The sequence below is a fragment of the Elephantulus edwardii genome, unplaced genomic scaffold (genome assembly GCF_000299155.1).
Source record: "Elephantulus edwardii isolate Elephantulus edwardi_28Jun2011 unplaced genomic scaffold, EleEdw1.0 scaffold00001, whole genome shotgun sequence".
Classification (NCBI taxonomy): domain Eukaryota; kingdom Metazoa; phylum Chordata; class Mammalia; order Macroscelidea; family Macroscelididae; genus Elephantulus; species Elephantulus edwardii.
Window position 1 is genome coordinate 1,081,227 of NW_006399751.1, and position 12,079 is coordinate 1,093,305.

A 12,079-nucleotide genomic window follows, 5' to 3' on the forward strand; every position below is an offset into this window, starting at 1 on the left:
ATTTTGCTATTCTTACTGGGGTGAGATGATATCTCATAGTTGTTTTAATTTGCATCTCTCTTAGAGCTAGGGATTTTGAACATTTCTTCATGTGCTTCTTGGCCATCTGAATGTCTTCTTCGAAGTGTCTGTTCATATCCTGTGCCCATTTTTCTATTGGATTATAGCACCACTTCTTATCCACCGGGCCACATGTATACACAGATCATAATCACTCTCTGCAGGATCTGAGTCCAGTCAACTGTCTAAATCCTTAGCTCACCCCTATCCTCAGCCCCCACAGTGCCCACTAGTGGCCCTCCCCCAACCAGACAGCGGAGTCCTCCTTCCACTCCTCTGCCCACCCCTCAATCCTTCCCTCCCTCACTCACCTCTGGGGCTTGTTCAGCCAGTTGGTGACGGGGAGGAGCTCCGTGTAGGGGGTCTTACATGGCACTTCACGGAGGATGTTGGCCACAGCTTTGGGGAGCTCAGCAGTCCCGTGCAGAGAGTACAGCCAGCCAGTCCCGTCTGGGAGGGGGATGAAGAGGGTCCCCTAAAGGGAGGAAGAAATATAATGAGAACGGGATGAAAACTGCCACGCCCGCTGCCCTCCCGTCAGCTCGGACTCCCAGAGATCCTGTTGGGCAGCGCAGATCGTGCTGCAGGGTCTCTGAGGTCGGGAATCTTTACACAAACAGATCGCCTGGTCTTTTTCCCACAGAGTGGCTGGTGGGTGGGAACCTTGATTTTCTTGGCTGGCAGCCTAACTAGCCCCTGTGCCTCCAGGTTCCATAAGAATGGCACGTCACTGCTGTTACTGTTAGGAGCTGTCGAGCCGAGTATGACCCTAAGGGGCACCCAATTCAGCCCATGGTCTTGTCAATCACTTGCTACGCATCTGAGGAGAGCTTCAAGAAGGGCACAGAAATGGTGGTACATGCACGCAATGGACTGGTACGCAGCACTGAAGAACAATGAACTCGTAGAACACCACACAACATGGGGCGGGGGCTAGAAGACATTATGCTGAGTGAAGTATCTCCATAACAAAAGGACAAATACTGCGCAACACTGCTGTTATGAAATAAGAACGACAGAGAGGGGGTTGGGGGAGGACAGGAAAAAAATGAATAGATAACAAACACTGCATTGAAACAGATGAGGGAAAGAACTGTCTGAAAGGAACGTATAGTCATTTCTTAATTCCCATTTGACAGTTCACACACATTCACAACACCGACTCCACTCCCTCAGGTGACAGCCCCTGCCCTGCTCCTGTGTTTCCTGGGTCCACTCATCCTCATCCACTGTCATCCAGTGACAGATATTGTATGTACGACGCCAATCTGGAACAAGCCGTACATCGCACAGTGGAATCGGGGGGCAGGAGAGGGAAATGTGCAACAGTGAATAATGGAAAAAGAAAGGCCTAGAAAGTCCTTTATCAGGTTCTGATTAGTGCAGGCTCTGCAAACAGAGCCCTTTCAGAAAGCGGCTTGGCAAAGTATGGTCAAGGGCCACAAAGTTGTTTATATCTATTTGGACCAGGAATTCCACTCCAGGAAACTTAATGAAGAGAAAGTCCTCCAAAAGAAAAGAATACGTGCATGAACGTATTTACTGTGGAACCACTTATAATACTAATGAAAATCTAAAGGTAAATGAATCATTCAACAGCATGAGAATGTCAGATACATTGTGGTACACACAGGCCATGAAATATTAAGCAGTCACTAAAAATGGTCACTACGTTTCATTGTGGGGATGCAGTCAGCGTCTTGAAACAGAAGGACTATGAGTTGTTGAAAAGAAAAGCAATTTGCTCTGTAAATGTTCACTCAAATTACAATATTAAGTTAAAAAAATGTTATCCTTTCAACTAAGAAAACAGTTTCAGGAATATCATGTGTTTCAGGGGGAAAATACTCATGAAAGAATATAAAGTCAAAGTTAAAAACCCCTGACTGCACGCTCCGTTTGGCAGCACATGTACTAAAACTGCAGCGATACAAAGAAGACCAGCATGGCCCTTGCGCAAGGATGACACCCAAATTTGTGAAGCGTTATTTTTTTCTAGTTAAAAAACAAAACCAAAACAAACCACCCTTTAATGCATAAGTGGATCTGCTCTGACAACAACAGCTCCGACTGTGTGTAAAAAGCGAAAAAGCTTGGCTGACTGCTCTGTGGGCTTCATTTCTACACTCTGGATTGGTGTTAGGTGTTGAGCTCACTTCAGAGCCCACAACCCCACGCACACGTGGAAAGCCTGTCCCTCCCGCACCATGCTCACGCCCGCTCCTGCGGGTGTCAATCCATCTCCTTCAGGACCTTCCTCTCTTTTGCCGATGGAAAAGCTGGAGCCCGCCAGCTGCTCCTCAGAAGAAAGAGACAATCTCCTTCTCTACAAATCGACAGTGTAGGGTACACGCTGGAGGGTAACCACGGCCTGGAGCTGACCTGACCTCAGCGGGGTGGCTCCTGGGGCAGAGCCCCGACCTTGGGAGGTCCCCTGCTTGGGAAGCAGGAGGACGGGAGTGGAAGCTGTGCACTCGCCCTACCTGGTGCTTGCGGTTTTCCACGTTCATGGTGCGGGGTCTGTAGGTGATCTCATAGGGCTTGTTCTGCTGATGGGCCTCCAGGGTGATGAACTCGGGCCCCTCCCAGTGCTCGCCCTCGAAGATGGGGTGCAGGTTCCAGGTCTGGTTGGTGCGGTTGGAAAGCAGGATGGTCTGTGTGTGCTTGGAGCGCACCTGGCAGGTGAAGTTCACCACCTGGAAGACAGTGGGCATCTCACCTTCCACAACACTGCTCCCTGGTCTCCCTCCAGGGCCAGAGATGAGGGCGCTGATGTCAGTCGTGCTTCCCACCGCAAGCGTCCCCTTGTAATTTTCATTTTCTTTCAACATTTCAACTGGTTCGACAAACATCTATTGGACATTTTCTATGTGCATGGTTCTCAGAGGTAGATAGACAGCAGTGACAGAATAAAAATCCCAACCCACAAAGAGCTTACATTCTAGTCGGGGAAGACAGATAGTAGACAAGATAGAAGTATGCTGAATATATCGGATGGGAGTAAAAGCTGCAGAAAAATCAAGTCAGGCAGGGCTCTAGAGAATGACAATTGGGGAAAGGGTGAAGAGTGCAATTTAAAATAGAGTGATCCTGCATGGAAAACAATGTATTTGATTAAAGGACAAGCAGAATGAGATACCTGGGCAAACATTTCCAAGAGGAGGAAACAGCCATTGCAAAGATCTGGAGTTCCGACAAATGTCAAGGAACCAGCGTGGCAGCCGTGAAATGGCTAAGGAAGCGAAGCCTCTGGGAAGGAATGAGAGCATTTAACATCCTGAAGGTCAGGCCCAACAAGTTTGTTTCTCCTCCGGTTTGAAGGAGGATGCATGAGAGTTTCAGTAGAGGAGGTAGGGACTTGGTCTGAGTGCTGTGTTGGGCACGGTTGGCATTCAGGTCGGAGTGAGGAGACACTCATCGTAGACTGAGTCAGAGACTGAATGGACTGGCATGGACTGGTCTGGACTGGAAATGAGCAGCAGTGCAGGGGAAGGCATGGGGGAAGTGAAGAGACTCTAGTTGTATTTTGAAAAGCAAGTAGGATTTACTGATTCTTGAGCGACTCTTGAGTGTAAGGGAGAGAAGATTTGAAGGTGATGCTGACATGTTTAGCTTGAAGACCAAGGATGGGATTGACACTTAACGAGGTGGGGTTGATTACAGAAGGGATGGATTTGGGGAGGCCCCGGAGCTCAGGGATAGGCCAGTTAAGAGCTGCTAAGCAGAGATGCCGATTGGACAGCGGTGCGTGTAAATCTGAAGTTCCAGAGGACGAAAGTGTAGGGAGCGCCGGGCTGCAGGGAGCAGCGCTGCCAACCCAAAGGCCGTACCTCTGTGCTGGTTCAAGTCTACCAGCAGTTTCCTCCTACGTGATTTACAGTCTCAGAAACCCAGTGCAAGGCCAGCCATGAGTTGGTCCTGCCTTGACGGCAATAAGAAAGGTGTAAGGTCCAACCTGAACATACAGTCTTGGGAGTTGTCAAGCTAGCTAAAAAACACAAAACTATTCATCAGGAAGTGAGTAGTGTTTTTTAATTCAAAGGGAAGTAATCTAAGGGCTAATTCTTGTCTTGGGTACTCCAATGTTGAGAACAATCAGATGGAGAGGAGAAAGGGCATCTAGTGAAGTGGGAGGAAAGCACGAGAAGGTGGTTTACTTGGAAGCCAAATGAAGCAGGAACTTCAAGCAGGAGAAATGGATTCATAGTGTCACAGCTACCAACAGTTAAAGTAGGACTGGGAGTGAGAACTGACCACCAGAGCTAGCAACAGAGACAGTACGATATTGGTGTAGAAAGACAGACAGACAAAGATGACACTCCAGCTGTGAGCTGAAGAATGATGAGGGATCAAGTAAATGAAGAAGAATGTTCTGGAATTGGGAAGAGCATGTTCAAAGGCCCCATGGTGGGAGGGAACAGTCTTAGATGTTTTGACACAGCGACTTGGCTGTAGGAAGCCCAGCTGAGCTATGGGGATGAGACTTCCTGGGTTCATCCTGGCTACTGGCCTGCCCCTGGACAGCACTGACCTCTTTGACTGCAGGGGGTCCCACGCAGACTCCAGACAGGGTGAGGGTCAGAGGACTGCCTCCCTGGATGACGCAGAGCATGTTGTTAGAGACGCTCTCCTTTCCCACCTTCGTGGGGCTGTAGGTCACTTCAAATGAAACCTCCATGCCCGCGGTGATGTAGCCTTCTTCTGGGCTGATGGAAAAATGAGGCCCAAACTTTCCGACATCCCATTTAAACCTTTCCAAGACAAAAGAGGACAAGGCACGTGATTATCACCATCCCGAGAGTGCCCTCAAACCTAATGAGAGTGAGAGACTTTGCCAGAAGAAAACCTACAGACTCGGGGAGGTGGGGGGAATAACAACATAAGGTGATGTTACGTGAGACAAGGGTACCACAATGAAAGTTTACAGAATACTCCTGGGCCTGCACAAGGAAAAGACTGACAGCCCAAACACAAGATGGGCATGGAGAGACTTTTCACAGTGGAAGACATTCCCGTGGACAACAGACACATGAAAAAATGCTCAAAATCACTGGTGCTAAGAGAGATGCAAATCAAAACCACATTGAGATACCATCTCACTCCAGTCACAGTGGCAGCAAGTAATGAATGTTGGAGAGGATGTGCGGAGCCCAGACCGCTCACACACTGCTGATGGGACTGTAAAAAGGCACCACCACTCTGGAAGGCAGTTCGGGGTTTCCACATAAAGCTGAACACAGGAATCCCATATGCAATTCCACTGCTAGGAATATACCCCAAAAGGAAACAGAACGGAGACACAAACAGAGATTTTTACAGCGATGTTCACAGCAGTGTTAATTCAAAATAGCAAGAAAATGGGAACAGCCCAGATGACCACCGAGGAATGAATGTATTGAGACATGATGGTGCGTTCATACAACACGCAGCACTAACGAGCAACGAGTCCATAAACTGCTCTAGATCGTGGGAGAGTCTGGAGAGCACTATGCTGACTGCAGTAACTCAGTCTCATTAGGACAAATACTGCCCAAGACCATTACTGCAAAAACAGAAGCGTAACTAGTTCAATGTGTGTTGAAGTCTAAGAGGGGGTGGGGAGAGGAGGGAATTACTGGGACGGGGAGGGAGGGTGTGGAGGACTCAGGAAAGATCCAGTCCAGGGACCTGAAAGGATGGGGTCAAAGCAGGCCGAGATCAATGGTGACTGATTTTATAAAACACAATATATACGAATGGTATGAAACAGTATGAAGGAAGGACTGTGTCAACACAATGTGCATGACGACCATCACTTCACCTGCTCAGACAAAGTGCTTGTTAAATGTATCATTTTGGAATTCTTCCTTCTCTGCTCCTTGGTCTCTTGCATTAAATACGGGTCTTATTCAGTATCAACTTCAGAATTATTGTTGAGATTAAGTGAGTGAGTCATGTTAAGGTCTTATTAGGACATATAATATCCCAACTTTGTTGGTGTGAAGTTGGGTCTTATCCATAACAGACAGGCTTTTCCGAGGCTGCAAATCTTTATGGAAGGAGACTGCTCCCCTTATCGCCTCAGAGAAGCTCGTGGATTCAAACCTCCAACCTTTTGATCTACAGCCAAATACTCAACACACTATGCCATGGGGGCTTCTGGCATATAATAGGTCCTAAGCAAATGCTTAATTATACATTGCTTCACATGCACGTGAAAGCTGGACAATGAATAAGGAAGACTAGAGAACTGATGTTTTTTAACTGCAGTGTCGATGAAGAGTATGAAATATGCCACAGGCTCCAGGGGAACTCCAGTGGGCTTAACCACAGCGGAGACCGCGAGCGCAGAGCAGGGCTCTTGCCTGTGGTTCACAGGACTGCCAGGCACCGGAGCTGACTCGAAGGCACCTAACAAGAAGCAAATGCTCTCTATCACATTCACGTAGTTAAAACTGTTAATTGTGACTTGAGTGGAAATTTACAAAGCAAATTGGGTTTTCGTACCCATTTTGCCACGACATTAGTCACAACGACCACTACATAATCGTCCTGTTCTTACTCCCCCTGTGATATCCTTATTTCTTTCAGTATCTGCTCATCTTGTCTGTTGGTCCACAGATCGGTCTTTCTCAGGAACTGTGTGCCTCTTCCTTATTTTTAGTGATCATATGCAGATCACCTCCCAACTGTATGTTTTCTTTCCCTTTGTCCATCTTAACATTTAACCGTTATTCGTTTTACTAATTTCCATCCCCTTTACCCTCCCTTTCCTACTTGGTAACTACCTGAGAATGACTCTATCTGTGTGTAAAACTTTCTTTAGGTTTTTATGACAGTGGCCGTTACAGTATTTGCCCTTTTGTGAAGGATTATTGCTCTCAGCATAATATTCTCTGGACACATCCATGTTACGCGTGTTTCTTGAATTCCTTATTGTTCTTCAGTGTTGAATAGTACTCCACACCATTGTTTCTTTAACCATTCATCTGTTGATGGACACAGGGGCTGTCTCCATCTCTTTGCTATTAAAAGAAATGCTGCAATAAACATGGGTGTACTTGCATCTGTTCATGTCACAGGTCTTAGTTCGTTAGTATCTAAGCCTCCAGCGATCTTTCACATTAGTTTTAGTGACCATGACAACCACCTTCGTGAGGCCACCACTGTCACCTTGGAGGGATATGGCTGTAAAGATGGAAGGAGGAGAGAGAAAGAAAGAATAAAAAGGGGTGCATCTGCAAAACAAGGGTCTAGTCAGGGAGACATCCAGGGACAGAGAGTTCTGTTCCAGCCTAGAGTTGGGGCAGCACGCTCCTACCTGGTACCTATGTCACCCGTGTTCAGCATAAGGACGCGACGAGTGGCCTGTGTCTGACACACAACGGGCCCAAAGGGGACGTAGTCCTGGTCCAGGGAGATCTCCAGGGCCTGGCAGCAGCCTCTGAGGAGGAAGAGAGGCCGCAGCAGCCCCATGCACTCCATGAGCACCTCCTCGGAGAAAGAAGGGACACGCTTCTTCGGGGCGAAGACCACCTCCACCTTAATGACTTCTTTGGGCTTCAGACTGATGTTGTTGAAGGGGGTCAAGGTGATCACCTGGGGGGAAGGACAGACAAGGAGAACCAGAAGATGAGGGAAAGGGGCTGCCACAGACAGGGGCTCCATTCCACACCTGCGTTCTTACTGGGGTGTGATGGAGGGATGACCTAGGCTTTCCCAGCCTCAGTAACCTCACTGGTACACCCAGCACCACTGACCATAGTACCACTACGGTGACGGTTAAAGTCATCTATAGAAAATATGTGGATGTTAACAGACACTTGACAAATACAAACTGTCCTTGTTAATATTTTTCTAGTCCTTTTGGGGCAGCTAGATGTCTCTTTTAGGGAGCTCTGGTGGCCTCTTGGGTAAGGAGTTGTACTGTCAATGCAAAGGCAGATGGTTCAAATCCACCAGCTGCTCCATGGAAGAAAATGGGCAATCTCCTCCTGTGCGGTTTATAGTCTCTGAACACCCGACAAAGGGTCAGCTACGGGTTGGTTCTAACTAGACAATGAGTTGTTTTATTATTGAGATATCTTCTTATATTCCTCACAGAACTTTTCATTCTTCCTTTCAGCTCCTTTGAGAAAAAAATAACTAGGAATACAAGACAGTTAGTGCTCCAACATTTCTTAAGGTTAGCCCCCCAGTGCCTGGGGTAACGGTGCCAGGACAGGTCACTGTGGCAAGCTTTAATCTGACCACCAAACAGCAGTGGCACTGGTAAGGTCCATTCGGTAGGGTCCCCAGCGGGATTCGGCTCAGAACTTTTATTTGAACTAATGAGCAAAAGGAAGCAACAAGCTGGCTTGCCTGCTCTGGACAGCCAAGGGACAGGTGAAGTACTCTCTGAGGTGACCTCTCAAAGCCAATTCTCTGTACTGCAAAGTCGTCAGATGGTCCACAGTGCTCCTCCTGCTATTCTGAACCCCAGTTTTCCACTAGCACTGGACCCTCACAAGCCTACACATCTTTGCCTTGCAGGGACGTCCTTCCCTAACCTGTCTGCCTGGGATCCACACCTGAACGTAAATGCCAATGCTCTCCTTTATCTTGACATTCTCAGCACCGTGAATAAATCAGAGTGAACTGAGTGAATGAATGAGTGTAACCTCTTTCCTTATGACATAAGCTAAGGCAGCCTTCACTTTGTTGTGGTTATTATGTGCCATTGAGTCAGAAATGACAGCTGACCCTTCAGCGGGTTTTCAGAGACTGAACAGCATGGGGGTAGACTGCCCATCCTTCTCCCACAGAGCAGCTGGTGAATCTGGACCGCCTGCCTTTGGGTTTTACGCACCAGACCACCAGAACTTCCTAACAATGCAGAACTCTATAACAACAATACAGATATAATTTCACTTTCATGTATTAGAAAATGCATATGAAAAGTACTGGTAAACTAGGCCCAATGTTACAGTGGTTATTCTGGTTATGGAATGAAGGGAAAATTCCAATTCTTTTCCGTTTTCTGTACTTTTCAGATGTCCACAGTGAGAATATATAATCAGTGCATTCCAGAGCTGCTGAATCCCCTCTAGTTCCATCTCTTGCTCCATCCTTTTCCAGACCTTTCAGAAGTGGCCGATCTCTCTGGGCCTCATTTTCTTTATGTGTAAATGGGGAACTACGATGTTTGGGACAGTTAGCAGAGGCGGCTTCGCATAGAGCCCTTAGAATGGTCTAGAGCGCTGTGAGTGTGAGCTCAGCCCCATCATCACATCGGGCACTGACCTGGGGATCCTGGAGTTCTGGGATCGAGAACATGGCCAACTGGTTAAATGTGAGCGGGACAAGGCTGCAGTTCATGATGGAAACTGTCCTCTTGCTGACCTGTCCCGGCAGAAGGGCTCCCAACTTGACAACCCTGTTGGCAGGGTCTAGGACGGAGACCTGTGGGACAAGAGAAGGAGCAGGTCAAAGGCGCCCGTCCGCTCACAGGAAAGACCAACTCCTAGCGGCCCGCCTTTCCCCTCACTGCAGCCGTGCTGGCTCGTGGCTGCCGTGTGTGTGTGTGTGTGTGTGTGTGTGTGTGTTAAAGAAATGTGTCCCATGGGGTTTTCAAAGGTTGATTTTCCACAAATCAGATGAAAAAGGCCTGGCTCTCTTTTTCTATGTGGAGTCAGAATTCACTTACTCAAGAAATATTTTGGGGCATGAAATGTCCACTAGACAACTTGTCACACCACTAAATAATTACGGTTGGGTTAAAAGAGAGGGAAGAAAGTCCCAGGGTACTGTGACAGCATGCTGCAGAGGGTTGAAGTCGGGGAGTGTGAGGATCCGTGTTTACACGATTGACAAAGGATCTGGTCAGTTTAAGAGTCAGGGTGGCCGTGAGGTAGGGAAGTAGCCCATGGTAAGGCCCTGGGCTGGAGGGAGCGGCCCAAAAGGAAGCCAAGGGGAGAGCAGAGAAGGTGCATTTGGAGAGGTGAGGGTGCAGGAGTCAGGGGGAGAAGGTGCATTTGGAGAGGTGGGAGATGGCCAGTCTCAGGAGGACTTTCGGGTCAGTGCAGGTGGGGTCCATTGGGCTTTACTTGGGAAGAAATGAGAAGCCGGAGAAGCCTGAGTGGCCCAGTCAAACATGAATGTTGTGGGAGAGCTTGGGCTTGCTGCTCTGGGGGAATGGACAGGAAGGGGCGAGAAAGCCGTGAGGAGGACAGAGGTCTGGACTGGAACAGTGACAGCAGCGATCCGAGAAATCATCCCACTCTGGCCTTACCTAAGCACTGATCTTCTTGGTGGCCAGGACTAGACCAAGCTCAAGCTGTATGTACCTTGCCCTCAGGGTGGCACAAACCTCAGCGAGAGGCTCCTGCACACCGCTGGACGGCACTCTCCCCTCCACCCATCTCTGGACCAGCTCAGATAGATGCTTCCATTGGTCTAAACACACACACACACACACACACACACACAAAATCAAGCGTGTTTTCCCACCAGCCTGTGAGCTGGTGAGTATGTATTTAAATCACTGATGGATCCCTTCAAAGTACTCGACACTCAGTGCGTACTGACTGAATGAATAAATGGAGAGTGAACGCCATCAGGAAAACGTCTCTCACTGGCTCGAGTCTAGATACCCTGGCTTGACGGGAAGGTGGCAGGGAATACCTTACAAAACCCCTCACTAAAATGTAGCTCCCTCAAACCTTAAAATGAAAATACCCCCACCAGATGTGTGACACCTTGAACATTTACTAGACTCTGTGAACAGAGATTCGCAGCAGGAGGCGGGCGTGAGGGTTCTGGTAGCACTCTGAGCGGGCCCTGATCAGAGTGACCTCACCAAATCCAGTCCTAGCGTTTGTTGCTGCCTGAGAATGCTACTCAGCGAGGTCCAGGGAGAAGACGGTCTATAACCAAAAGGCGTATCTCTGCGAACAAAAGGTGTCCTCATGCCAAGAATAAAGGATGCTCTTGGGATGCTACAGCGGTGGCTTCAGGGTTCTCCAAGAAAAGGGGTGATTACTTGCATCTCAAATTCTTAGGGAAGTCTGCCATTTGATAAGGTCTTGGCTTCGCTCCAGTCTGATTTTACACTGAACCCCTTTGTCTTTTCACGGATACTGTCATCTCAGTGGGACCTGCTGGCCTCCTGCAGAGCAGGCTGAAGTGGGGTGCAGAGGGGAGAAGGGTGTGTGGGCTCAGTGGGCTGAGGTGGCTGCAATGGCAGGAAGGTGCATGCCAACCCCGAGGATACCCGGATGGTCCTTACCTTCATCTCGGTGCCTTTCCCTTTAATTTCAACGTTTAGCTGTGAATGTCCGTTGATTTCAAAGGGGATGAGTTCTCGGTAGCAGATGCTTTCTCGAGGATAGAAGATGATTGGGACCATCAGAGTACTTCCTGGCTTTATCATGTCCACTTGGAAGTTGAGCTCAAGATGGGGGGTGTTGTTGTACAAACAGTCTATGCTGGGGAAGCCAAGATGGGGGGCATGAATTTAGAGGAAGCTGACCCAAGAAGAACAGATTCCTTCTGCATCTTCTCCGCAGGACTCGGTAATGTTGGCTGCCCTGCCTCATCTGTCGGGTGCCCAGGGACTCAGCAATGACCCACGCTCTCCTGACCACAGGTAATAGTCAAGTGATTGCACGTCACACCCCGAAGTCCCGGCACAGTGAGCCGTCAGGGGAAAGTCTCACCATCCTTTTCCCCACACTCTTATCAGTCCACTGATTCTCCTTTCTGGATGATGCAGCTTGTGCGTGTGCACCTGCTCAGAAGGCAGTGCCCCCAGAAGTAGTTGGGGAGCAAAGCAAGGTGGAGAGGAGTGATGTTGTGGGGTCTGCCGGAGTGGGACCCAGGCAGGAGTGGGACCCAGGCTGGAGTGGGACCCAGGCAGGAGTGGGACCCAGGCAGGAGTGGGACCCAGGCAGGAGTGGGATCCAGGGAGGAGTGGGATCCAGGGAGGAGTGGGACCCAGGCAGGAGTGGGACCCAGGGAGGAGTGGGACCCAGGGAGGAGTGGGATCCAGGGAGGAGTGGGA

The 12,079-nt window shown here is 48.9% G+C and overlaps 1 protein-coding gene across 1 annotated transcript in view; it reads right to left on the bottom strand.

Annotated features, from left to right (window-relative positions):
• The window catches only part of HYDIN (HYDIN, axonemal central pair apparatus protein), a 294,240-nt gene that overhangs the window by 13,943 nt on the left and 268,218 nt on the right, over positions 1-12,079 (bottom strand). The window contains exons 76-81 of the mRNA XM_006878867.1: positions 11,306-11,504; positions 9,322-9,480; positions 7,361-7,638; positions 4,592-4,811; positions 2,544-2,756; positions 372-535 (exon numbers count right to left, since the gene is read on the bottom strand). Coding sequence (XP_006878929.1) covers positions 372-535; positions 2,544-2,756; positions 4,592-4,811; positions 7,361-7,638; positions 9,322-9,480; positions 11,306-11,504 — 1,233 coding nt within the window. The remainder of the gene's footprint in view (positions 1-371; positions 536-2,543; positions 2,757-4,591; positions 4,812-7,360; positions 7,639-9,321; positions 9,481-11,305; positions 11,505-12,079) is intronic.